The sequence below is a fragment of the Bos indicus genome, chromosome 1 (assembly GCF_029378745.1).
Source record: "Bos indicus isolate NIAB-ARS_2022 breed Sahiwal x Tharparkar chromosome 1, NIAB-ARS_B.indTharparkar_mat_pri_1.0, whole genome shotgun sequence".
Classification (NCBI taxonomy): domain Eukaryota; kingdom Metazoa; phylum Chordata; class Mammalia; order Artiodactyla; family Bovidae; genus Bos; species Bos indicus.
Window position 1 is genome coordinate 58,321,026 of NC_091760.1, and position 27,432 is coordinate 58,348,457.

Consider the following 27,432-nt stretch of genomic DNA (forward strand, 5'->3'; position numbering starts at 1 on the left):
TGTTCTAACATTTTAGCAATATTTTACTTTATCAGAAGTCTCTAAGTGGTTATGACTATGAGTAAGACTTTATTACTCTGTCTTATTTTATTTTGCTTCTGGGAGGGTTTTTTTTCATCTTTTTTTTTCTTGGAATGAAAACTAGTGGTGCTAATAACTCCATGGTTACACTGTAAGATAATAGATCCAACTACACATTCAATGAGTGGCATAACAGAGAGACAGACACACTCTGGATTAGAATGAGTTACAATAGGTTTTATCTCATCTTACCTGTAGATCAAAACCAAAGAGGACAGGAGAGAATTTAAAAACAGATACAAGCACTCATTTTTTTAATCTTTCCTCTCATACTTCTTCAGTTGTAAAACATACAACAAAAGCACTAGATAGTTCAGTTCAGTTCAGTCTTTCAGTTGGGTCCAACTCTTTGCAACCCCATGGACTGCAGCACGCCAGGTTTCCCTGTCCATCACCAACTCCCAGTGCTTACTTAAACTCATGTCCATCGAATTGGTGATGCCATCCAACCATCTCATCCTCTGTCATCCCCTTCTCCTGCCTTCAATCTTTCCCAGCATCAGGGTCTTTCAAATGAGTCCATTCTTTGCATCAGGTGGCCAAAGTATTGGAGTTTCAGCCTCAGCATCAGTCTTTCCAATGAATATTCAGAACTGATTTCCTTTAGGATTGACTGATTGGATCTCCTTGCAATCCAAGGGACTCTCAAGAGTCTTATCCAACACCACAGTTAAAAATTCTTCAGCACTCAGTTTTCTTTATAGTTGAACTCTCACATCTGTACATGACCACTGGAAAAAACATAGCTTTGATTAGACAAACCCTTGTTGGCAAAGTAATGTCTCTGCTTTTTAATATGCTGTCTAGGTTGGTCATAATTTTTCTTCCAAGGAGCAGCCATCTTTTAATTTCATGGCTGCAGTCACCATCTGCAGTGATTTTGGAGCCCAAGAAAATAAAGTCTCTCACTGTTTCTATTGTTTCCCCATCTATTTGCCATGAAGTGATGGGATCGGATGCCACTATCTTAATTTTCTGAATGTTGAGCTTTAAGCCAACTTTTTCACTCTCCTCTTTCACTTTTATCAAGAGGCTCTTTAGTTCTTCTCTTTCTGCCATATATATCCCAATAACAAAAATAAATAAATAAATAAAAATTTTAAATCATGATTTGTGATGAACAATAAATCCATTTAAATATATAGTTTAAACATGAGAGAATTATTTATAAAGAACACAAGTGTTTTAATCTTCAACATGTAAAAATATATATTGAAGAAGGAAATGGCAACCCAATCCAGTATCCTTGCCTGGGAAAATCTCATGGACAGAGGAGCCTGGTGGGCTGCAGTCCATGGGGTCACGAAGAGTTGGACACGACTGAGCGCCTTCACTTTCACTTTTCACTTTCATGCATTGGAGAAGGAAATGGCAACCCACTCCAGTGTTCTTGCCTGGAGAATCCCAGGGACAGAGGAGCCTGGTGGGCTGCTGTCTATGGGGTCGCACAGAGTCGGACACGACTGAAAGCGACTTTACAGCTCAAACGGTTTCTGTTTGTCCCCTACTTCCACGTGTATGTAGCCGCCCTCATCATCCCTACCAGAGTGGTACATTTGTTGTGATTGATGAACAAACAATGATGCAGCATTATCACTCAAATATCATAGTTCACATTCACATTTGTATATGGTAGGGACATTTCTATCTCACATTCAGTAATTACATCTGCCCCTTTTGCCAGCTTAAAATAAAGTAACAATAAATGTAATAATTTTTATTTAAGGTAACATGCTCATATGAAATAATTTTCATACAATAATTTGTCTTTCCTTCTTTTTACACATATTCATAGAAAACTGTTCAGCTAATGTTAAGAGTGGTTGTTTTGAGTGGTGGAATTTGAAGCAGTTACATTTTCTGTATTGCCTGAATGTCCTATAAGAAGGACATTTCACCAAAATAAAATAAAATATATTATTTTTAAAATAACTAAAGAGAAAATTGTATGTCCTAGGAACCTCTGATAAATATTTCCACAGTATATGTTAATGCTGACTTATACCATATTTGGCAGAATTGACTTAGAAAGGTATCTTGAAAAACAGGATACTTGAAAGAGAAAAAGATATAGTAAACAATTTGATTTGGGAAGGTAAGAATAATAAGTGGGATAAGTAGAATACTTCAACAAATATTTATTTAGGCTAATAATTGAAAGCATTTACATCAAAAATAACTCATATTTAAGGCATTTTAGACCAAGTCCCATAGAGTACTAGTCTGCTATGGCATCAGTAACAAAATACCACAGACTGACTGTTTGGGCTAACCACATGGTGCTTGTCCAAAAGGTTGGTTATCAAGGCTAGAGGGTGTGTTTGTTAGTAGTCAACAAAAACCAAAGTTAGGCTTGTGTTAATTTTAAAGAAGATGGGCAAAATATATATATTTATTGACAAAACAAGACAAAAACAAAGAAAGAGAGGAAGCTCTGCAGCTTAAGAGTCTGAGTCTTAACCACCAGAACCTTGTTATAACTCTAGAAAATGAAAGAGACCCGCAGCTAGGAATTTATAGTTAATTCAGTAATTTATAGTCAATTTAGGTAAGCCAAATGATACAGCTCACGAATTTTCATTACTTTTTCACATTTGATAATATCTTATAATTTTATATAATTTTCTAAAGTTTTATTCCCCCAAATTAAGACTAATTCAATAATAAGTGGTCCTAATTCATATTTTCTTTCATCTAAAACAGTAATTCTTAGGCTTTTTAGTTTCAATGTGTCTTTCTACCCTTAAAAATTGTTGAGGATCCCAAAGAATTTGCCATAGGAAAATTTAGAAACACACACACTAATAATACATAAGTACTTACTCCATAAGCCATCAAGGCAACAATATCAACATATGCCATGTAGCATCTCGAAAATGAATGCAAGAGAATGTAAGTGCAAAAAGCAAACATATTAGTATTATTATGAAAATAGAACCTACCTTGAGGACCTCCTGCAAGGGCTCCTAGGACCACATTTCAATTAGAGCTAAGCTAAAACAAGCTTGAAAGCTCAAAGACTGTTCTTCTTTTTTTTTCTTTTTCCTTTTTTTTTTACATTTTTTAAAAAATTTTTATTTTATTTTTAAACTTTACATAATTGTATTAGTTTTGCCAAATATCAAAACGTTCTTTTATCTATGTGTGTGTCAAAAACATTAGGGAGTCAGGAAATGTAGGAAAAAGAAAAAAATAATCTGATTTGTTTATTTGTATTTTTTGGCTGCTCTGGGTCTTCACTGCTGCGCACGTGGGCTTTTTCTAGTTGCAGCAAGTGGTGGGTATGCCAGCTGTGGTGCTCGGGCTTCACACTGTGGTGGCTTTGCTTATCGTGGAGCATGAGCTCTAGGGTGCTCGAGCTTCAGTAGCTGCAGCTGCCAAGTTCTAGAGCTGGGGCTCAGTAGCTGTGTTGCATGTTGCAACATGCCCTGCAGCATGTTGAATCTTCCCAGACCAGGGATCAAACTCATGTGCCATCCCTTGGCAGGTGGATTCTTAACTCCTGGACCACCAGGGAAGTCCTTGTAATTTGATTTAGTACTTGTTGTTCCTCTTTTACCAATTCTAGTTGGCAAAGCAATTGTGATAAAAAGCTATTTACACTTTTAAAGAAAAACCTTTTTTTTTTATTATGTGTTGTGTTATATTTTTTATTAAAAGGAATAAAATATATTCCTTTTTTTTATGTGTTAATTCACTGCTATACCTTGACATATCCAAAAATGCATGCATAAAAGACATAAAAGCTTTTCACATAAATGATCAGTTGCTTCCAATATATATTTCTGTCCTTGTTAATAAGAAAGTAATAGTTTAAGTGATATGTGCGGCATATGGTACAGTGCCTGGCGGAGTAGTAAACATTCAAATAGTGACAATTATTGCTGTTTGTTGTTGGTTGCTGCTGTTGCTACTAGTTTGTTTTAGTAGTTGTTTTTACCAGTGCCATTAGTATTGAATACAAGGACTACCGAGGTAGCATAGAAGGACCATAAATTTTGCTGCCTATGAATTTCCTATTTGAATAAATAAACTTTGAATGTAAAGTCCATTTTGATTAACTAACAGATAAGTTGCATCCAGTAAACTTCCAGAAAGCAATGGATCCCACAATAGTCAGAATGCCCAGAAGGAAAGAGAACCCTAAGGCTGAGTCCAAGGGGTGGAGTAAGCTGGAGGCTCAAGAACTTTAATTACAAGTAATATCTTTAAAGTACATTCCTTATTGACAAGTCAGGTTAATCTATAGTGTATTATTGATGTTAATAATTCTTTTTTGCTCAAAGTAGCAAAGGAATCTGGAAAAAATCAGGTATTTTGCTTTTCTCTAAGAAATATAAGAATTTTCTAGTGAAATTTTACCCGAATGTTCCATGAGAGTTCTTTGGAAAGGGTTCTGCAAATAAGACATCAAATGTCAGCATTCTGATAAAAAAAAAACTCCTTGACCAATGTGCTACTTAATATTATGATATTATAGAAAAAGAGCCTCAGTAAGATATTTGGGGATATTTCCTGATATGATTCACAATAAGGTTTTTTTAAAATATATATATATAATCAAAAACTGCCCGGAGAGCACTTTTTATAGCCTTCCCCATTACTTTTATGACAGTCATCAATGATCCAGTGATTAATTCAAAGCACATTTAAAATTTTTATTCTACCTGACATCTTGAAGGAATTTGACATTTTTGCCCCTTCCTCCCTCAAACTCTTTCATTGGTTTCCACTGATTTTCCTTCCCCATGGACTCCACTCTGTGTCTTTTATTAGATTCTGTTCTTTGGACCATTCCTGAAAATGTGGTGTTTCCCAGATTCTATCTTGTGGTTGCTTCTCTATCCAACTCAACATCTTTGTCTAGAAAAATTTGATTCATTGCTTATAAGAAGAAGACTTCAAAATCTGAATCCCATTCTAATTTCCTTTGAATCTGTGTTTCCAACTCATCTGTAAAACATATTAATTCCAAACAAATCATCTCCACTTCTTTCTTTGCATAGGCAAAACAGTCTTTGCAAAAGCAAAACACTCTGTGACATAAATCACAAGCAATATCTCTTTTGATCCACCTCCTAGAATAACAAAAATAAACAAGTGGGACCTAATTAAGTTTAAAAGCTTCTGCACAACAAAGGAAACCATGAACAGAATGAAAAGACAACCCTCAGAGTGGGAGAAAATATTTGCAAATGAAGTGACTGACAAGGGATTAATATCCAAAATATACAAACAGCTCATGCAGCTCAATATCAAAACACCCAAACAGTCCAATTAAAAAGTGGGCAGAAGATCTAAATAGACATTTCTCCAAAGAAGACAGATGGCCAAGAGACATATGAAAAGATGCACAGCATCACTAGTTATCAGAGAAAAGTAAGTCAAAACTATAATGAGGTAGCACCTCACACCAGTCAGAATGGCCATCACCAAAATCTACCAACAGTAAATGCTGGAGAGGATGTGGAGAAAAGGGAACTCTCCTACACTGTTGGTGAGAATGTAAATTGGCACAGCCACTATGGAGAAGAGTATGGAGGTTCTTTTAAAAAGTAAAAATAAAGCTATGATATGATCCTGCAGTTCCATTCCTGGGCATATATTCAGAGAAAACCAAAGTTCAAAAATGTTCATTGCAGGACTACTTACCATAGCCAGGACATTGAAGCCCATAAATAGAGGAATGGATAAAGAAGATGTGGTACATATATACAATGGAATATAAGTTCAGTTCAGTTGTCGCTCAATCATGTCCGACTCTTTGCGACCCCAGGAATTGCAGCACGCCAGGCCTCCCTGTCCATCACCAACTCCCGGAGTTCACTCAGACTCACGCCCATGGAGTCAGTGATGCCATCCAGCCATCTCATCCTCTGTTGTCCCCTTTTTCTTCTGCCCGCAATCCCTCCCAGCATCAGAGTCTTTTCCAATGAGTCAACTCTTGGCATGAGGTGGCCAAGATATTGGAGCTTCAGCATCAGTCCTTCCAAAGAACACCCAGGACTGATCTCCTTTCGAATGGACTGGTTGGATCTCCTTGCAGTCCAATCACTGAGCCATAAAAAAAGATAAAAATAATGTCATATGCAGTGCCATGAATGGACCCAGAGATTGTCATACTGAGTAGTCAGATAGAGAAAGACAAATATCATATGATCTCACTTATATGTGGAATCTAAAAAACGGTACAAATGAACCTATTTACAAGACAGAAATACAGTAACATATATAGAAAACAAACTTACAGTTACCGTGGGTGAAGGGATGGGGCTTCCCTGGTGGCTCAGTGGTAAAGAATCCTCCTGCCAATGCAGGAGACACAAGAGACACAGGTTCGATCCCTGGGTTGGGAAGATCCCTAGAATAAGAAGTGGCAACCCACTCCAGTATTCTTGCCTGGGAAATCCCACGAACAGAGGGGCCTAGCAGGCTACAATCCATAGGATCACAAAGAGTCAGACATGAGTGAGCGACTGAATGCAAGGGGGGAAGGGCAAGTGGAGGGATAAATTGGGAGATTGGAATTGACATATACGGACTACGATATATAAAATAGATAACTAATAAGAACCTACTGTATAGCACAGGGAACTCTATTCAGTACTCTATAATAGCCTTTATGGTAACAAAATCTATAAAAAAGTGGATATATGTGTATATATAACTGGATCACTTTGATGAGCAGCAGATACTAACTAGCACACTGTAAATCAACTATTGCTGTTATTGATAAATAAAATAAAATGCCCTCTTTTACTTTGTCAGCCTAATTAACTTTTTAAAGTTCAGTCTATCCTTCAGACCTCATTCAAATTTTATCCCCTGTACAAAGTACTCTCTAAATCCTTCTCACTCCCATTTACCATTTAATGGTCACTACCTCTTCTATAATTCTGTTTTTCTATTACAGCAACCACCAGAATTGGCAACACGATAACTAGAAATAATGAGACAGTGTGAAAACCACTATGGTTTTCCACTATGGAAAATAACATGTGATTAACATGGTTAAAAAAGAAAAGAGGAAAAAGGAAATAAAATGAAAGAACTAAACTTTTTAAAAAGAAAAATACAATTATTGGAATCATATCTCAGTGGGTAGGTTAAAAACCTGATTAGACATAATCAAAAAGAAAATTAAGTGGTGACACAACAACCTAATACTTAAAATGCACTGTCAGAATGGACTACGAACCAATAAAGAGATTAAAAAAAATAGAGTGAATTTTATCTGAGAAAATCTACCTCAGGCCAATAATAAGACAGAAGGCAAAGGAAAACTTGAAAGAGGAAATAAGACAGAATGAAAAAATTCAATGTAAGTCAATTAGAATTTCCTGAGGTGATAACCAAGTATGTCAATAGGTGATGACACTTGTTTGGGAAGAAGTTAAGATAATTAGATCAGTTACTGCAAGCCTGCTCACCTATGGTTAGACTCTTGCTCCTGTTCAAATGTAAAATAAAGCAGGTCACATAATATACAATGTTGCCTGCCCAGTGGCATGTGTTCTGGACAGTCACTGCCCTGTTAATCTTAGATTCATGCTCAGTGATGCAATCTTCTGGGGCTTAGAAAATCTGTGCAAGCTGGCTTCCCTGCAACCTTTGCACACTGAAGTTTTATTCTTCCTCTAAAGTAGTGTTACTTCTGGAGATGCTGTAAATCAGAACAGAAAAAAAAAAAATCAAAAAATCAATACAGTTTTATCTGTGACTGTTTAATAAGGATCTACTTATAGTGCATGCTGGTTAAGGCCATGGGCTCTTGAGTTAGATTATCTGGGTGCAAATTCTGCCACAACTGCCTTCTAATGTGTAACACTGAACAAGTTTCTGTGCTTTATCAAATAAAAGAATGATACTAATTTATAACATATTGATTATGCAACAGTAGGAGACAAAATGCTCTGCCAATTACTCATGACATGATTTCTATTGTAGGATGCATCTTGTGCTGGAATATGCTCCATTTGCCCCTCCAGATCAATTCTCCAATGTTTTCTGCCATTCTCTAGGTCCTAAGAGGCCGACTTCTTGGAGGCATTGACAGCAAATGTAGATCAGAGGTGGAAGGAGAGTGAGGTCGGAGTACTACATTTTTCCTGTGGGGGTGTTAGAGTTTGCATATATACCACTCCCATAGCCATCGTCCTATAGGCAGCTCTCAAAAACACTGCTTTCTTCAGATTCCTTCATCTTGTAACTTCAGGTCAAGGAGTGTAATGCCTTCCAGCAGTTGCAAGACACCAGGTCCTTCCTTATCTCTTACCGGTTATGAAAACCACATCTTTTTAAAGTATGCATGCTTTTGTAAAACTCTCCCTAAGTTACTCAAAGTGTGCTGGTTATTTACTGCTGGGACTCTGACTGATACACATCCCATTGTGGAGATGCTAAAATGTGAAAAAATATTGCAGCTTAGATATAGTGAAATATATCACTTAGCTCCTCTGTGTCTCAATTTAATTTCCCTTAAATAGAAGTAATATTCCTTTTAGGATTATTATGATTAAAAGAACTAATACATGTAGAGTACTTAGAAAAGCATCTTGCATGTAATAAGTGCTCAATAAATATCATTAGTATATTTGAAGTATTGTGATAGGTACCATGAATTATGCAGAGACAGATAAAAGACAAAACACAATTTCAAGCATCTTGGTAGTCTTGGTAAGTGACCACGTTTACATCTCAAATTCAGATATTTTGACCTGAAGCCCAGTATTCTTATGTCAAAACTTCCCTAATAATCCAAAATACCTAGAAAGAAGATCACTCTAGGTTAGTTCAAAAACACTTGTAAAACACTTTTTAAAATAAGAGAAGTGTTATTAACTTTAATTATGTACAGTAACACAGCCTAATGATTAAAATGCATTGTCATAATACACTAAGAATGAATAAAAAGATAAGAAATTAAAATTATCTTGAGTGCAAAACTGGTAGTTATTTATAAATAGATTCTTCAGAAGATAAAATAGGAAAGAGACAAGAAACCTAATCTTAACTGAGCATCCTCTGCTTGAGAGCCACTTCTATACTATGTGAGAGGCACTAATATACTCACGAACTCTCTACAGAGAGAAATGGCTACTCCTTGTGTAGAGATGAGAAATCTACCTCTAAAGGGCAGAGCAGAGACTCAAACTCAAAGCTTCCACAGTCAGGAAGGGGAAGTACAGGGAGCAAGCATACCTTTTCTACATCACACGGCGTCTGGAGTTCTTAAAAAGATCCCCTAACGTGGCTTAAATAGCTTGTACCCACTTATAAGGAATTTAACATTTATGTGTGAGTTCTTTCTTAGACTCCTTTTTGGTTTTTGCTTTATTTTAGGGTTGGTTTTTTGGTTTGTTTGTTTGTTTGTTGCAAATGGCATAAAGATGCAGTCTTAGAATTATCACGTGTCTTTTTTCGAAAAACAAGACTTCTTTAAAACCTTGCTACTCAGTGTTGATCTACATACCAGCAATATCAACATCACTTGGTAGCTCATTAGAAATGCAGAGCGTTAGATCCCCATGCAAGGACTGTTCTAAAATTGTTACCCAAGGAAACTAGAAAGAGAAGAATGAAATTGAGAGTTTTAAAAGACATAAAAATTTTGGTGGAAAACAATCTAAAGTATCTTTCTCAACATGGTTTCCTCTACTTCACTCCAGTACCTTTCGCCCTTCCCCACCACCACTCCCAACAGACTCACCAGCTGTGAAAGGGAGAAAAATTGTGAAAAGTATCCCAAAAGCTGAAGACATTTTCTGAAGGGAGTTCCCTTCTTCTTCTTCCTATCCTTACCTCTCTCTTTTCCTTCCATATACCTAGCTGTAGTCTTTTTCTTCTCCTGATCTCCCACATAAGCACTAATGAGAAATCCCCTGCTCTCTTAACTCCACTGTGTTTGCAGCTCACGAGAAACTTAAGAGGAAGCATTTCCTCTTTGGTGAGTTAGGTGATAATGACTGAACTTCCTGATTTGTGCTTATATACATTTATTTCTCTCCAGAGAAACATATGCATTTGACCCACTATTCAGATCTAATTGTAATCAATTGAGTTATATCCCAGATAATGTTTAAATGATTCTTATGAAACATGCATCAGTATATTCATTTTTATAAATGGGGAAGTAGAGAAGTAACTTATCCTAATTTGATCAATGACAGAGCTGTACAACCAGGATAGACACGATGATCTTTTCATGGATAGTTTTCCTTCCCTTGCATTGTGTCGTGTGTGTGTGTGTGTGTGTGTGTTTGGTAATTTGTTGCGTGGTTTGTGACAGAAGCCAAACATGATCTCTCATTCTAGAAGTATACACTTTAATACAAAAAACACAGAGTATTTAAAACGCTCATAAAGACCATAATACTAATAATTCTCCACTCATATGACCCCCTGCCAAACTTGGGCTGGGGTTAGGGACCAGTCTGCAATCCAGAATTAAAGCCCAGCTGGTGCAATTTTACTCTGATCCATCCAGCAAATCTTATGCACAAGCCCCGCACTTCCACAGATAGGGAGGGGACCAGGTGCCATGATGATGCTGCACCTGACGTTTCTCAGGCACTTCCAACCTGGCTCCAGCCACAGCTGCCCCACTGCTCTTTTCTGAACATGGCCTTAGTGCTGTGCCATCCCTGACAGGGACACCTCTGCCCACTCCACAAGCTCAGATATTTTGTAGCCAGGCCAGGTCCTCATTGCCTCTGCCCGACCTGCCTGCACACTCACCCTCGCACGTTCACACCCTGCAGATGATGTTACCCTCTTCTCCTTCATAATTTCTGCTTTATTTCTTTTTCCTTCTTTATTCTGTTTGTTTCTGGTTAAAACATTTTAGAATACGGTGCCTTCTGCCACAAAATAGAGGGTGGTGGGGTGGGAGAAGCAATCTACAGATTCACTGCAGTGTTAACATGGGTTTTCTATGTGAAAGGGGTCAGTGAAGACTGAGGGGCATGAGTTTCTGCTTATAAATTCTCCTTGCTACTTCTGCTGCTGCTAAGTCACTTCAGTAATGTCCGACTCTATGCGACCCCATAGACGGCAGCTCACCAGGCTCCCCCGTCCCTGGGATTCTCCAGGCAAGAGTACTGGAGTGGGTGCCATTGCCTTCTCTGATAAATTGTCCTTACATCTACTTAAACAGACAGTAATTCTTTCCTTTGGGTTTGTTTGATTATCCAAAGAAACAATTAATGAAAATTTCTTGTAGAAAAAAAGCATTGGGTTCAGATTCTTGTCACCAGATAGATCATTCCTCAATACATCTAAAGATAAAAGTTTGGATTTTTTAATTGGTGAATTAAATTTATTACTGTCACTATTCTGGTTGTGAGTGTGTGCTCAGTCATGTCCAATTCTTCGCAACTTCATGGACTACAGTCCACCAGGCTTCTCTATCTTTGGAATTTTCCAGGCAAGAATACTGGAGTGGGTCGCCATTTCCTACTCCAAGGGATCTTCCAGACCCAGGGCTCAAATCTGCGTCTCTCATGTCTCCTGCATTGGCAGATGGATGCTTTACCACTGCGCCACCTGGGAAGTCCTCTGGTTGTGATATTATACTATTATTTAGCATAATGTTATCATTAGGGCAAACCGGGAATGGTGCACGAGATCTCTGTGTTATTTCTTTCACCTGGATGTGAATCTATAATTATCTCACTAAAAGTTTCAATTAAAAAAAATTGAAAGTCAAGTATGGCTGAGGAAGGAGAATCTCCCTGAAGATTATAGTCAAAACATTTATTAGCACTGATCTGTGGGCCATGGACCAAAGGAAGATGGAGCACATCTCTTCCAGTGTGATTTTGATCGTGGCCTTTTCCAAAGCATTTGAACTGGGATTAGTTGCTGGATTGAGCCACTGTAAACTTACCCATCCAGTACAGGGAGACCAGCCCTTCAGAGATAATGGTTCATCATTGGCCTTCCCAGTTTATATCATCCATGGGAATCCAGAACAGTAAGGGGCTAAACAGAACCTGCTGCCTGAATGGGGGAACCTGCATTCTGGGGTCCTTTTGTACCTATCCTCCCTCTGTGGAGAGAACTGTGAGCTTGACATGCACTAAGGGAAGTGTGTGGGTCTATGCCCCATGACACCTGGTTGCCATGAAGTGTTCCATGTGTAAATGCTGGCATGGCCAGTTTCGCTGCATTCCTCAGTGATTCCTACCCAGCTGTGATGAACACCTCATCACTGCTGGAACTCCAGAATTAACATTGTCTGCATGTGCTTTTCTGCTACCTGGAATCTTCCTTGCTATACAGTTATTAACCCACATTTGCAATCAACATTTGTCATGCAAATTTCATGACCTGAAGAGGCTGTCCCTCCAATGACCCAACTGAGAGACAATGATTCATTCGTTAGTTGTCTTGAAAGAGTGAATACATTTCCCTATGGTCTCTAACATTTCCTTAAAGTACCAGCTACTTTCCTCTGCCCTGCCCTCTCCAGAAAACTACTTTAAAAAAGTAAGCCATATATTATGCCGAACTTCTGTGTTTCTGATACATGTATTTCTAGCAAGGGTTTATAAAGAGTTTCCTTTAAACAATTGAATTCTATCTTCAGATTATTAAGGGTTACTCCCAGTGTGAAACTGAGTATAAAGCAGTGAATAGAGTTGAACAAATTAATTAAGGCAATATCTTGGAAAGGAAAGAAAATCTGTAATGGGAGCAAAGGAGAAGAGAAGGAGCAGTTTTAAGAGGTGAGAGACAGGATGCTGGAGTAATAGAAGTGTACATGTGTCCCTGGGAGACTAGGTAGAAAACGGAGAGCAAATGAGAGAGAGTTGAGAAAATAAATGGATTACTTAGTTGATTAGATGGGTACTGAGAAGCAAGTCAAAAAGCAAAGTTGAAGGGCAAGTTTCTATCATCTATAGGAAGCTGTATAAGACAAGAACACCTGTTCTCTCAAAGATTTGTAGAGAATAAAGTCTCCTTGAAAAAAATTCTATCTGGTCAGTTTTATGTCTTTGGAAAAATGTCTACTCAAGTCCTATGTCCACTTTTAAATTGAAGTAGTTGGCTTTGCTTTGTTTTTGCTGTTGGGTTGGATGAATTCTTTATTTATATTTCATATATTGACATCTTATAAATATGGTTTGCAAATATTTTCTTCCATTTTATAAGTTGCCTTTTCATTTTTACGGAAGCAAGGTCCAATGCTGTAAACAGCAATATTGCATAGGAACCTGGAATGTTAGGTCCATGAATCAAGGCAAATCGGAAGTGGTCAAACAGGAGATAGCAAGAGTGAACGTAAACATTTTAGGAATGAGCAAACTAAAATGGACTGAAATAGGTGAATTTAACTCAGATGAACATTATATCTACTAGTGTGGCCAAGAATCCCTTAGAAGAAACAGAGTAGCCATCATCGTCAACAAGAGTCCAAAATGTAGTACTTGGGTGCAGTCTCAAAAATGACAGAATGATCTCTGTTCATTTTCAAGGCAAACCGTTCAATATCACAGTAATCCAAGTCTATGCCCCAAGTAATGCTGAAGACACTGAAGTTGAACGGTTCTAGGAAGACCTACAAGACCTTATAGAATTAATACCCAAAAAAGATATCCTTTTCAGTATAGTGGACTAGAATGCAAAAGCAGGAAGAAATACCTGGAGGAACAGGCAAATTTGGCCTTGGAGTACAGAATGAAGCAGTTCAGTTCAGTTCATTCACTCAGTCGTGTCAGACGCTTTGAACCACATGAAATGCAGCACGCCAGGCCTCCCTGTCCATCACCAAGCGCAGGAGTCTACCCAAATGCATGTCCATTGAGTTGGTGATGCCATCCAGCCATCACATCCTTTGTCATCCCCTTCTCCTCCTGCCCTCAATCTTTCCCAGCCATCAGGGTCTTTTCAAACAAGTCAGCTCTTCACATCAGATGGCCACAGTACTGGAGTTTCAGCTTCATAATCAGTCCTTCGAATGAACACCCAAGACTGATCTTCTTTAGGATGGACTGATTGGCTCTCCTTGCAGTCCAAGGGACTCTCAAGAATCTTCTCCAAAACCACAGTTCAAAGCATCAATTCTTCGGCACTCAGCTTTCTTTATAGTCCAACTCTCACATCCATATATGACTACTGGAAAAACCATAGCCTTGACTACACAGACCTTTGTTGACAAAGTAATGTCTCTGATTTTTAATATGCTGTCTAAAGTCCCTTGGACTGCAAGGAGATCCAACCAGTCCATTCTAAAGGAGATCAGCTCTGGGTGTTCTTTGGAAGGAATGATTCTAGCACTGAAACTCCAGTACTTTGGCCACCTCATGCAAAGAATTGACTCATTGGAAAAGACTCTGAAGCTGGTAGGGATTGGGGGCAGGAGGAGAAGGGGACGACAGAGGATGAGATGGCTGGATGGCATCACCGACTCGATGGACGTGAGTTTGAGTGAACTCCGGGAGATGGTGATGGACAGGCAGGCCTGGCGTGCTGTGATTCATGGGGTTGCAAAGAGTTGAACATGATTGAGCGACTGAACTGAACTGAGCTTGGTCATAACTTTCCTTCCAAGGAGTAAGCATCTTTTAATTTCATGGCTGCAATCACCATCTGCAGTGATTTTGGAGCTCAAAAAAATAAAGTCAGCCACCGTTTCCCCATCTATTTGCCATGAAGTGATGGGACCGGATGCCATGATCTTAGTTTTCTGAATGAAGCAGGGCAAAGGCTAATAGAGTTTTGCCAAGAGAACACAAGAGTGATAACCAACACCCTCTTCCAACATAAGAGAAGACTACACGTGGACATCACCAGATGGCCAACACCTAAATTAGATTGATTATATTCTTTGCAGCCAAAGATGGAGAAGCTCTATACAGTCAGCTAAAACAAGACCGGGGTTAACTGTGGCTCAGATTATGAACTCCTTGTTGCCAAATTCAGACTTAAGTTGAAGAAAGTGGGGAAAACCACTAGACCATTCAGGTATGACCTAAATCAAATCCCTTATGATCATACAGTGGAAGTGAGAAACAGATTTAAGGGGCTAGATCTGATAGACAGAGTGCCTGATGAACTATGGATAGAGGTTCATGACACTGTACAGGAGACAGGGAGCAAGACCATCCCCAAGAAAAAGAAAAGCAAAAATCAAATGGCTGTCTGAGGAAGCCTTACAAATAGCTGTGAAAAGAGGAGAAGTAAAAAGCAAAGGAGAAAAGGAAAGATATACCCATTTGAATGCAGAGTTCCAAAGAATAGCAAGAAGAGATAAGAAAGCCTTCCTCAGCGATCAGTGCAAAGAAATAGAGGAAAACAATAGAATGGGAAAGACTAGAGATCTCTTCAAGGAAATTAGAGATACCAAGGGAACATTTCATGCAAAGAAGGGCTCAATAAAGGACAGAAATGGCATGGACCTAACAAAAAGCAGAAGATATTAAGAAGAGGTGGCAAGAATACACAGAAGAACTGTACAAAAAAAGATCTTCATGACCCAGACAATCACGATGGTGTGATCACTCACCTAGAGCCAGACATCCTGGAATGTGAAGTCAAGTGGGCCTTAGGAAGCATCACTATGAACAAAGCTAGTGGAGGTGATGGAATTCCAGTTGAGCTCTTTCAAATCCTGAAAGATGATGCTGTGAAAGTACTGCACTCAATATGCCAGCAAATTTGGAAAACTCAGCAGTGGCCACAGGACTGGAAAAGGTCAGTTTTCATTCCAATCCCAAAGAAAGGCAATGCCAAAGAATGCTCAAACTACCACACAATTGCACTCATCTCACACGCTAGCAAAGTAATGCTCAAAATTCTCCAAGCCAGGCTTCAATAATATGTGAACTGTGAACTTCCAGATGTTCAAGCTGGCTTTAAAAAAGGCAGAGGAACCAGAGATCAAATTTCCAGCTTCTGCTGGATCATCGAAAAAGCAAGAAGAGTTCCAGAAAAACATCTATTTCTGCTTTATTGACTATGCCAAAGCCTTTGACTGTGTGGATCACAATAAACTGTGGAAAATTCTGAAAGAGATGAGAATACCACACCACCCAACCTGCCTCTTGAGAAATCTGTATGCAGGTCAGGAAGCAACAGTTAGAACTGCACATGGAACAACAGACTGGTTCCAAATAGGAAAAGGAGTACGTCAAAGCTGTATATTGTCACCCTGCTTATTTAACTTCTATGCAGAGTACATCATGAGAAACCCTGGGCTGGAGAAAGCACAAGCTGGAATCAAGATTGCAGGGAGAAATATCAATAACCTCAGATATGCAGATGACACCACATTTATGGCAGAAAGTGAACAAGAACTAAAGAGCCTCTTGATGAAAGTGAAAGAGGAGAGTGAAAAAGTTGGCCTAAGCTCAACATTCAGAAAACGAAGATCATGGCATCCAGTCCCATCATGATTATCTGGGTCGTGAAGATCTTTTTTGTACAGTTCTTCTGTGTATTCTTGCCACCTCTTCTTAATATCTTCTGCTTCTGTTAGGTCCATGCCATTTCTGTCCTTTATTGAGCCCTTCTTTGCATGAAATGTTCCCTTGGTATCTCTAATTTCCTTGAAGAGATCTCTAGTCTTTCCCATTCTATTGTTTTCCTCTATTTCTTTGCACTGATCGTTGAGGAAGGCTTTCTTATCTCTCCTTGCTATTCTTTGGAACTCTGCATTCAAATGGGTATATCTTCCCTTTTCTCCTTTGCTTTTCACTTCTCTTTTTTTCCACAGCTATTTGTAAGGCTTCCTCAGACAGCCATTTGGCTTTTTGCTTTTCTTGGGGATTGTTGCTCCCTGTCTCCTGTACAGTGTCACGAACTTCCGTCCATAGTTCATCAGGCACTCTGTCTATCAGATCTAGCCCCTTAAATCTATTTCTCACTTCCACTGTATGATCATAAGGGATTTGATTTAGGTCATACCTGAATGGTCTACTGGTTTTCCCCACTTTCTTCAACTTAAGTCTGAATTTGGCAATAAGGAATTCATGATCTGAGCCACAGTTAATCCCGGTCTTGTTTTAGCTGACTGTATAGAGCTTCTCCATCTTTGGCTGCAAAGAATATAATCAATCTGATTTAGGTGTTGGCCATCTGGTGATGTCCACGTGTAGTCTTCTCTTATGTTGGAAGAGGATGTTGGGTATGACCAGTGCTTTCTCTTGGCAAAACTCTATTAGCCTTTGCCCTGCTTCATTCTGTACTCCAAGGCCAAATTTGCCTGTTACTCCAGGTGTTTCTTGACTTCCTACTTTGCATTCCAGTCCTGTATAATGAAAAGGACATCTTTTTTGGGTGTTAGTTCTAAAAGGTGTTGTATGTCTTCATAGAACTGTTCAGCTTCTTCAGCATTACTGGTCGGGGCATAGACTTGGATTACCATGATATTGAATCATTTGCCTTGAAAATGAACAGAGATCATTCTGTCGTTTTTGAGATTGCATCCAAGTACAGAATTTTGGACTCTTTTTTTGACTATGATGGCTACTCCATTTCTTCTAATGAATTCTTGCCCATAGTAGTAGATAATATGGTCATCTGAGTTAAATTCACCCATTCCAGTCCATTTTAGTTTGCTGAATCCTAGACTGTCAACGTTCACTCTTGCCATCTCCTGCTTGACTGGTCCCATCACTTCATGGCAAAGAGATGGAGAAACAGTGGAAACAGTGGCAGACTTTATTTTTAGGGGCCCCAAAATCACTGCAGATAGTGGCTGCAGCCATGAAATTAAAAGATGCTTACTTGTTGGAATAAAAGTTATGACCAACTTAGACAGCATCTTAAAAGCAGAGACATTACTTTGCCAACAAATGTCCGTCTAGTCAAGGCTATGGTTTTTCCAGTATTCATGTATGGATGTGAGAGTTGGACTGTGAAGAAGGCTGAGTGCCAAAGGATTGATGCTTTTGAACTGTAGTGTTGGAGAAGACTCTTGAGAGTCCCTTGGACTGCAAGGAGATCCAACCAGTCCATTCTAAAGGAGATCAGCTCTGGGTGTTCTTTGGAAGGAATGATGCTAAAGCTGAAACTCCAGTACTTTGGCCACCTCATGCGAAGAGTTGATTCATTGGAAAAGACTCTGATGCTGGGAGGGATTGGGGGCAGGAGGAAAAGGGGACGACAGAGGATGAGATGGCTGGATGGCATCACTGACTCGATGGACGTGAGTTTGAGTGAACTCCGGGAAATGGTGATGGACAGGGAGGCCTGGCGTGCTGCAATTCATGGGGTCGCAAAGAGTCGGACACGACTGAGCGACTGAACTGAACTCCATATTACCTTCTGCTTCTTGGAAAACATGACACGCTAAGTCCAACCACTAGATTTTCTGGTTCAGCAGATCTAGAGAGGAATTGGGGAATCTTTATTATTTTGTATTTCCCCACATAATTCTGATTTTCAACTATGTTTAACACCCCTGTAGTAGAAGAGTTTAATACATTTATTTCCTAAAAAGTGTAATTTGACATTATAAATTATCTTGACACCTTCACTATGATGTTATTTGACATGATTGTTTTGACATTATCAAGTTAAAATGTAAAATATTTAAACAGATATTGAACCTAAGAGTGAACCTCATCCCAATAAAGGGATGGATGAAGAATTAAGAAAATGTCAAGACAAGGTTATAATGTCTATTGTGCACACTTCTTGGTAATATTTATATGCAGAAACTTAATGGACTGTTTTCTTGACCTCATCAAAATGGTTTGGTTAAAATATCACGTCAAGAGCCACTATAGTAGTTTTATATCCAAAATAAATTAACAATCATTTTAAGGATAAAGTTTAGAGTAACCAAAATATCTTCAGGGAGACAAACATATTAGTAAAACAAAATATCTGTCAAATGTTTCTAATGGCACAATTAAAGCATGAATGGATTTTGTTTTAATTTCTACCATGTTAAAAAATTTAATTTTTTTTCAATGTACCAGCAAATTTATTTTATTTTATTTTATTTTTAAACTTTACAAAATGGTATTAGTTTTGCCAAATATTGAAATGAATCTGCCACAGGTATACATGTGTTCCCCATCCTGAATCCTCCTCCCTCCTCCCTCCCCATACCATCCCTCTGGGTCCTCCCAGTGCACCAGCCCCAAGCATCCAGTATTGTGCATCGAACCTGGACTGGCGACTCATTTCATACATGGTATCATACATGTTTCAATGCCATTCTCCCAAATCTTCCCACCCTCTCCCTCTCCCACAGAGTCCATAAGACTGTTCTATACATCAGTGTCTCTTTTGCTGTCTCGTACACAGGGTTATTGTTACCATCTTTCTAAATTCCATATATATGCGTTAGTATACTGTATTGGTGTTTTTCTTTCTGGCTTACTTCACTCTGTATAATAGGCTCAAGTTTCATCCACCTCATTAGAACTGATTCAAATGTATTCTTTTTAATGGCTGAGTAATATTCCACTGTGTATATGTACCACTGCTTTCTTATCCATTCATCTGCTGATGGACATCTAGGTTGCTTCCATGTCCTGGCTATTATAAACAGTGCTGCGATGAACATTGGGGTACACGTGTCTCTTTCCATTCTGGTTTCCTCAGTGTGTATGCCCAGCAGTGGGATTGCTGGATCATAAGGCAGTTCTATTTCCAGTTTTTTAAGGAATCTCCACACTGTTCTCCATAGTGGCTGTACTAGTTTGCATTCCCACCAACAGTGTAAGAGGGTTCCCTTTTCTCCACACCCTCTCCAGCATTTATTGCTTGTAGACTTTTGGATCGCAGCCATTCTGACTGGCGTGAAATGGTACCTCATAGTGGTTTTGATTTGCATTTCTCTGATAATGAGTGATGTTGAGCATCTTTTCACGTGTTTGTTAGCCATCTGTATGTCTTCTTTGGAGAAATGTCTATTTAGTTCTTTGGCCCATTTTTTGATTGGGTCATTTATTTTTCTGGAGTTGAGCTGTAGGAGTTGCTTGTATATTTTTGAGATTAGTTGTTTGTCAGTTGCTTCATTTGCTATTATTTTCTCCCATTCTGAAGGCTGCCTTTTCACCTTGCTAATAGTTTCCTTTGATGTGCAGAAGCTTTTAAGGTTAATTAGGTCCCATTTGTTTATTTTTTCTTTTATTTCCAGTATTCTGGGAGGTGGGTCATAGAGGATCCTGCTGTGATGTATGTCAGAGAGTGTTTTGCCTATGTTCTCCTCTAGGAGTTTTATAGTTTCTGGTCTTACGTTGAGATCTTTAATCCATTTTGAGTTTATTTTTGTGTATGGTGTTAGAAAGTGTTCTAGTTTCATTCTTTTACAAGTGGTTGACCAGATTTCCCAGCACCACTTGTTAAAGAGATTGTCTTTAATCCATTGTATATTCTTGCCTCCTTTGTCAAAGATAAGGTGTCCATATGTGCGTGGATTTATCTCTGGGCATTTATAGATTCAATGCAATCCCTATCAAGCTACCAACGGTATCCTTCACAGAGCTAGAACAAATAATTTCACAATTTGTATGGAAATACAAAAAACCTCGAATAGCCAAAGCTATCTTGAGAAAGAAGAATGGAACTGGAGGAATCAACCTACCTGACTTCAGGCTCTACTACAAAGCCACAGTTATCAAGACAGTATGGTATGGTACTGTACCAGCAAATTTTTATTCTACAGGTGTTTAGTGAGAAGGATTAACACATAACTGTTAGTTTCCAAACTATGTCCCATAGAAGGGGAAGGTCCCACAGGGGTCACTGCAGGGTTGAGGAACTGAGAAGTCACAAGTTCAGGACCTCTGGCTACTCCTTTGGCTAAAAGGCTTTATACTTATCTCTGTTTTATATAATATGGTTCCACAGAAAAAAAATTTTTTTGAAAAAAAAAAAACAAACCTTTTTTAAGGTATGAGAGTCATGTTTTAAGCAAAGTTCGTAATTCTATAAAAGAAGTAAGAAAGCCAATGACTTTCTTACTGAGTCCAGGCCCTATGCCAGCTACTTCCTCAGATTACGAAAAAACACATAGATTTTTAACTATAATGCAGAGAAAATGAATATGTAAAACCTTCTTACATAGTTCAATAATGCTTGTGGCATGACATGACATAGTAGCTTTCTAACTAAATCATGTTTATTTTATTCTTTTTAACTTTACAATATTGTGTTGGTTCTGCCACACACCAAAATGAATCTGCCACAGGCACACATGTGCTCCCCATCCCGAGCCCTCCTCCCCCCCGCTCCCCACACCATACCCCCGGGTCGTCCCAGCGCACCAGCCCCAAGCATCCAGCATCGTGCATGGAACCTGGACTGGCGACCTGTTTCACACATGATATTATACATGTTTCAATGCCATTCTCCCAAATCATCCCATCCTCTCCCTCTCCCACAGAGTCCAAAAGACTGTTCTATACATCAGTGTCTCTTTTGCTGTCTCATATACAAGTTTATTGTTACCATCTTTCTAAATTCCATATATATGCATTAGTATACTGTATTGGTGTTTTTCTTTCTGGCTTACTTCACTCTGTATAATAGGCTCCAGTTTCATCCACCTCATTAGAACTGATTCAAATGTATTCTTTTTAATGGCTGAGTAATACTCCATTATGTATATGTACCACAGCTTTCTTATCCATTCAACTGCTGATGGACATCTAGGTTACTTCCATGTCCTGGCTATTATAAACAGTGCTGCGATGAACATTGGGGTACACATGTCTCTTTCAATTCTGGTTTCCTCAGTGTGTATGCCCAGCAGTGGGATTGCTGGGTCATAAGGCAGCTCTATTTCCAGTTTTTCCTCTATTTTTCTAAGGAATAAAATATTGGGAATATATTAATAATTTTTAATATATGAAAAATATATTTCATTATGAAAAATAAATCTGTTTACTTCATAGCAGGAAAAATGATACTGAAAATTAAATTTCAAAAACTGAAAAAATTTAATTTTCAGTATCGTTTTTCCTGCTATGAAGTAAACAGATTTATTTTTCATAATGAAATATATTTTTCATATATTAAAAATTATTAATATATTCCCAATATTTTATTCCTTAGAAAAATAGAGGAAAGGGTCATGTCATCCCATGGTTATTCCTTTAGCATATAAGATCATACTTAGTAAATATCCCAAGTCCTCAAGAATGCATATTTAACTGATTATATAGTCAATCAACATTTGTTATTTGATAAATGTATCACAATAAAATGTATACCATAAAAACACACTTCTCCAATTGATCACATTATTAGGTATTAGATAGCAATACTGCTCTAGAGATTTAATAAGTTCAGAAGAAGCTAATGTCCTCATGTGTGTTCTTCCTCTCTCTCTCTCACACACATATGCACACATGCACACACGGAAGGAAAATATAAATTCAGTTTTATTAAATAGTGAAATTCTTATTATAATCCTATATTTGCTAACAGAAGGTTGACAATTAACAGATATTGAAATAATAGAAAAGGCACCTTCAAACAGGATTGGAGAGAATATAAATTGATACAATTTGACATAGCAGTCAATAATATTGACATATCAGTCAATAATAACGATGCTCAAAACTTTTAACCTCGCAATTTCACTCAAGGAAATTATCTTACAAATATGTTCAAACACATTCAAAGAGATAAATCCACAAGAAATATTCTATGTAGTATTGTTTATAATAGCAAAACAAAACAATCGAAATGTCCACCACAGGGTTAATTAAATTCAATTCCATTACATACAATGGAATTATATGTAACCATTAAGAAGAATGAGGTAGCTCTGCTTGTGTTGATACAAAAGATCTTTAAGATATACTATATTATTAACTTTCTATAAGTACAGAACAAATTATGCTATGTTTCTATTTCTGTCTTGACAAGGATATACGTGTATGAATATGTAAGTGGACATATAAGTGTATACATATACAATGCACCTACAGGTATGACATGTGCACATAGAAATTTCCTCAAATATTACATAAAACTTTTCGTAATTATTCTTTCTGTGAAGTTATTTGAGGTAACTCAATTTTCATCATCTACCGTACTGAACAATTTTAATATTTTATCAGGAGCGTGTACTTTCTTTGTAATAATATCAGTTTAAAGAACTAGCCAGTAACAGCTAAAATTCTAAAAGTTCAACTGTATAAAGATATAAATGCAAATCCTCTATAATGTCTCTGTCTTCTAAGAATCTTTGAAAAGCTAGTTTCAAAATAGGCTTTTCATTCCAGAACTCTAAGAAAATAAGAACAGTATCTGTAACTGCATCTTGATTCATTTGTCCTGGTGCTACACTCTAGGAACATAAATAGTATGGAGATTCATACCATCAACTTCACTTTGTAACACCTGAGACGTCTTCACCCTGTTTGTAATATCATAAAGTGGATTGTTCTTCTCTGTGTAGCTGGCATAGGGCTCCATTTCATCCTAAGATATAACCCAACGTTAAATTCAATTAAAAAAAAACAACAGAAATCCTAACGACCTGTGCTTTTCTAACAAGTGCTCACAACTTTAGTGTCTACCAATAGTGGTCTCTGAGTCTGCATGAACATAAAAGCAAGACTTTTCTAATATACTATCAAAAAATTTTTGATTATTTATGTCTCAGTGTCAGATGATAACAGTTGCCTGAAAGTAGGAATGTAGAAGAGTGAAGTGACGTGAGGAGTATTTCAGAAGAGAGTGTCAAAGATTTAATAAACTACTTGTTATAGTAGGTTCTAGAGCTGGATAGGTATTAAACTTAGGTAAAAAGGGCTTCCCTGATAGCTCAGTTGGTAAACAATCCACCTGCAATGCAGGAGACCCTGGTTCGATTCCTGGGTCAGGAAGATCCGCTAAAGAGGGGATAGGCTACCCAGTCTAGTATTCTTGGGCCTCCCTTGCGGCTTAGCAGGTAAAGAATCGCCTGCAATGAGGGAGACCTGAGTTTGATCCCTGGGTTGGAAAGATCCCCTGGAGAAGGGAAAGGCTACCCACTCCAGTATTCTGGCCTGGAGAAGTTCATGGGCTGTATAGTCCATGGGGTCTCAAAGAGTGGGACACGACTAAGTGACTTTCATTTTCACTTTAGGTAAGACAGAAATGATGATGGTATTGAAAAAAGGAAATCAAGAATTAGAGATGGTTTAAAGGAGGAAGAAATACTAACTCAATTTCTCCAAAGATTACAGTCCAAACGAGGCTAACATGATGTCTTTTGTAGGATGCAGTTCTTAAAAATATGGATTTGGGGTGTGTTTAAATAGTGCTTGGTGGATAATTAACAAAATAAGTACATCTGACAGTATTGTAGAATTAGAATTTTTTTCTTTTTAATTAAAATACTAATATTGATGCAAATTACAAATTATATGACTAGATGCTGGGAAAGATGGAGGGCAGGAGGAGAAGGGGACGACAGAGGGTGAGATGGTTGGATGGCATCACTGACTCAATGGACATATGTTTGGGTGGACTCTGGGAGTTGGTGATGGACAGGGAGGCCTGGCGTGCTGCGGTTCATGGGGTCACAGAGAGTCGGACACAACTGAGTGACTAAACTGAACTAACTGACTAGATTTTCAGACTACATGGCTTAAAAGTTTGCAAATATTCTTTTTAATCTTACCTCCTGAACAACTGGAGTATGCTCTGTTTTTTTCAATTTACATTTTCTGCAAAAATAAAAATAAGCTAGAATAAATATCAAACCATGATTATTCAGATTGAAAATGAGAAAACAAAAGAGTATGCTGTTGACAATTATGGTTCATTTTGATAGAAACTATAATAAGTCAGAAATGAACTATCAGATATGAGTAAAGAATGCTGCTTGCAGTTAACACATCCAAATAAGATAATTCTGAATTTTGGAAAGATAAGTAAAATTATGCAAAGAACCTTGTGTAATGGAATATATGCAACACCTCATCTTTGGTATATGAAATTAATTATTGTAATTCTTTTCCCTAATACAAAATAGCAGGCACTGTCTTTCCCAAGATCCTGCCCCAGACAGCCTAATTCACTATGCTTGCATATCTAAATAACCTAGAAAAATCCCCCATGTCATTCAGAGTAGACCATATATTTTATTTTCAGGGTATACTTCTTGATTATGGGAGAATTGATGTTAAAATCTTAATTTTACCTAGTTAATTCCATATTTCTGACTTCTTTTTAACCCAATAAAGCTGGAGAAGAGAAGGCATCAGTCAGTACCTGCAGCCACTGATTTTCAAAAGCCAAATGGATCCCACGACGATCAAGATAATAAAAATAGGGGCAGTGATATATAAATTTTTTAAGTGTGCTGGTATTTCAGCACCTGTAAATATAGACACAAGAATATATAATTTAACACTCAGTTCAGTTCAGTCACTCAGCCATGTATGGGCTTTGTGACCCCATGGACAGCAGCATGCTAGGCTTCCCTGGCATAATAAAATAATTTAACATTATTCAGCAGTAAAAAGCAATGAGCTATGAAGCCATGAAATCATGTAGGACTATTAAAAGCATATTACTAAATGAAAAGAGCCAGTCTGAAAAGGCTAAATGCTGCATGATTCCAACCATGACATTCTGGAAAAGGCAAAACTATGGAGTAAGACAATCAGGGATTGTTAAAGGTTAGGATGGATGGAGGCATGAATAGGTGGAGCATAGAGGATTTTATGGCAATGAAACTACTCTATACCATACAACAATGGTGAATGTATGTCATTTATGCATTTCTCAAAATTCATAGAACATGTACCTAGAGTGAATCTTAATGTAAACTATGGACTTTGAGTGGTAATAGTACATTAAGATAGGGTCATTGATGATAACAAATGTACCGCTGCAGTGTGGGGGATGATCAATAGATAGATAGAAAGACCATGCATGTGTAGGGACAAGGGTTTTATTGGAACTCTCTGTACTTCCTATTCAATATTGCTATCATTCTATTTAAAAAATAAAAGTCTACTTTAAAATTATACGTATATATATTTACATCTACAAGAATGTCTTATAGTACATGAAATTTATTTCTGTGATTTAATTTTTAAAACTTTTGCCCCATTAATAGTTCAAATAATTGTTATAATAAAATTGCTTTATCATTTCAGACACTTGAGTTTTTAGCAGACATTATCTTGGATCAGGATTTTGTTGCCTTAAGGATTCATTTAGTGAATTCCTATAGGAGAGATGTGAAATTTAGATCTCTCTGTTACAGTAACAGAATATTGGTCTTCTCCAATATTCAGAAATGAACAGGGAATTGTAAGAAAAGTATTTGGAAAAATAACCCTAATTCTGAAGTCACCTCTATTCCAAGGCATTGAAACTGAACTGAATGCATGTCAGCAACTTTAAACTATTCACTAACTGCTGGTAGAAATATAAGCTCAATCTGACAAGAGGAGAAGTCAGCAAAGGACCTGGCCGACTCTGAGAGGTTTTAAGACTGTGCTCCTGAAGTTGCGTGAATGTGTCTGGGACAGAGAGAGAGGTAAGTGGAGGCTGCAATCCACCTTCTTTCAATACTTTGTTTTTAAACACTGGATTTTTATTTAAAGAAGAAAATTTTTGTTTTACAGTTAAAAACTACAATAGTGTTTTGAAGCCCTCTCTTTCAAACTAATGAGCTGTCTTTTGTTGGAAGTGTACTAGCAGAGGTAAAGGTCCACCCTGTGTGGGAGACATACCTGCATTGGGTGGGACTGGACTAGAGACTCGCTCCAATTCTGAGATTCTATAAATATGATGTCATATTGTAATACGGAGTGGTCGGACTTCATACATAACCGGGAGCATTACTCTTCTCAGTAAACACTGCCAAACTATATATATATATATATATATATATATATATATATATATATATACACAAACTATAAGAATGGACTTTAGAAAATCATGCTTTAAACCCAACACTTTCCTCTTCTCCTTTCTTAACACTAAAATATCAGTAGATAATTTTTTTAATTAATTAATTTATTTTAATTGCAGGCTAATTACTTTACAATATTGTAGTGGTTTTTGCCATACATTGACATGAATCAGCCATGGGTGTACCTCTGTCCCCCATCCTGAAACCCCCTCCCACCTCCCTCCCCATCCCATCCATCAGAGTCATCCCAGTGCACCAGCCCCGAGCGCAGAATTTTTTTTTAAGTATAGACTTGCAAAGACAAAGAGATTATGGATGAAGATAAGAGCAGATGAAAGATTTCAACTTGTTTTAACATGAAAGATGAATGGAAGAATGGCCAATAATTCAGCGTGAAATAAGTATAAACCTTAGTGAATCCAAGAAGGCTCTAGAATAGGGAGGAAAAGATATGGAGAAAGGGGAATGTCAGGAGTGAAGTGTGGAGCTAAAAGTTGGAAGCTTCCTTAAAGTTCTGT

The 27,432-nt window shown here is 37.8% G+C and overlaps 1 protein-coding gene and 1 pseudogene across 7 annotated transcripts in view; one reads left to right on the forward strand and one right to left on the reverse strand.

The window, feature by feature from the left end:
- Positions 1-243: 243 nt before the first annotated feature.
- Positions 244-27,432, reverse strand: part of LOC109573602 (cell surface glycoprotein CD200 receptor 1) — a 64,185-nt gene continuing 36,996 nt past the window's right edge. Inside the window, exons 6-11 of one of the 7 annotated variants that reach the window (XR_011566257.1) lie at positions 25,255-25,360; positions 24,662-24,707; positions 23,373-23,475; positions 7,512-7,744; positions 5,734-6,135; positions 244-812 (exon numbers count right to left, since the gene is read on the reverse strand). Coding sequence is in view for 4 of the 7 variants with exons in the window: in XM_070787849.1 (XP_070643950.1) it covers positions 763-812; positions 23,373-23,475; positions 24,662-24,707; positions 25,255-25,360 (305 nt within the window). In the remaining 3 variants the exon portion in view is untranslated. Of the gene's footprint in view, positions 813-2,199; positions 7,745-21,317; positions 21,849-22,409; positions 23,476-24,661; positions 24,708-25,254; positions 25,361-27,432 lie in introns of those variants that run through there. The other 6 variants (XR_011566255.1, XR_011566258.1, XM_070787849.1 and 3 more) reach the window with 6 other exon arrangements.
- LOC109564068 (putative protein CRIPTO3) lies at positions 10,508-14,396 on the forward strand (annotated as a pseudogene).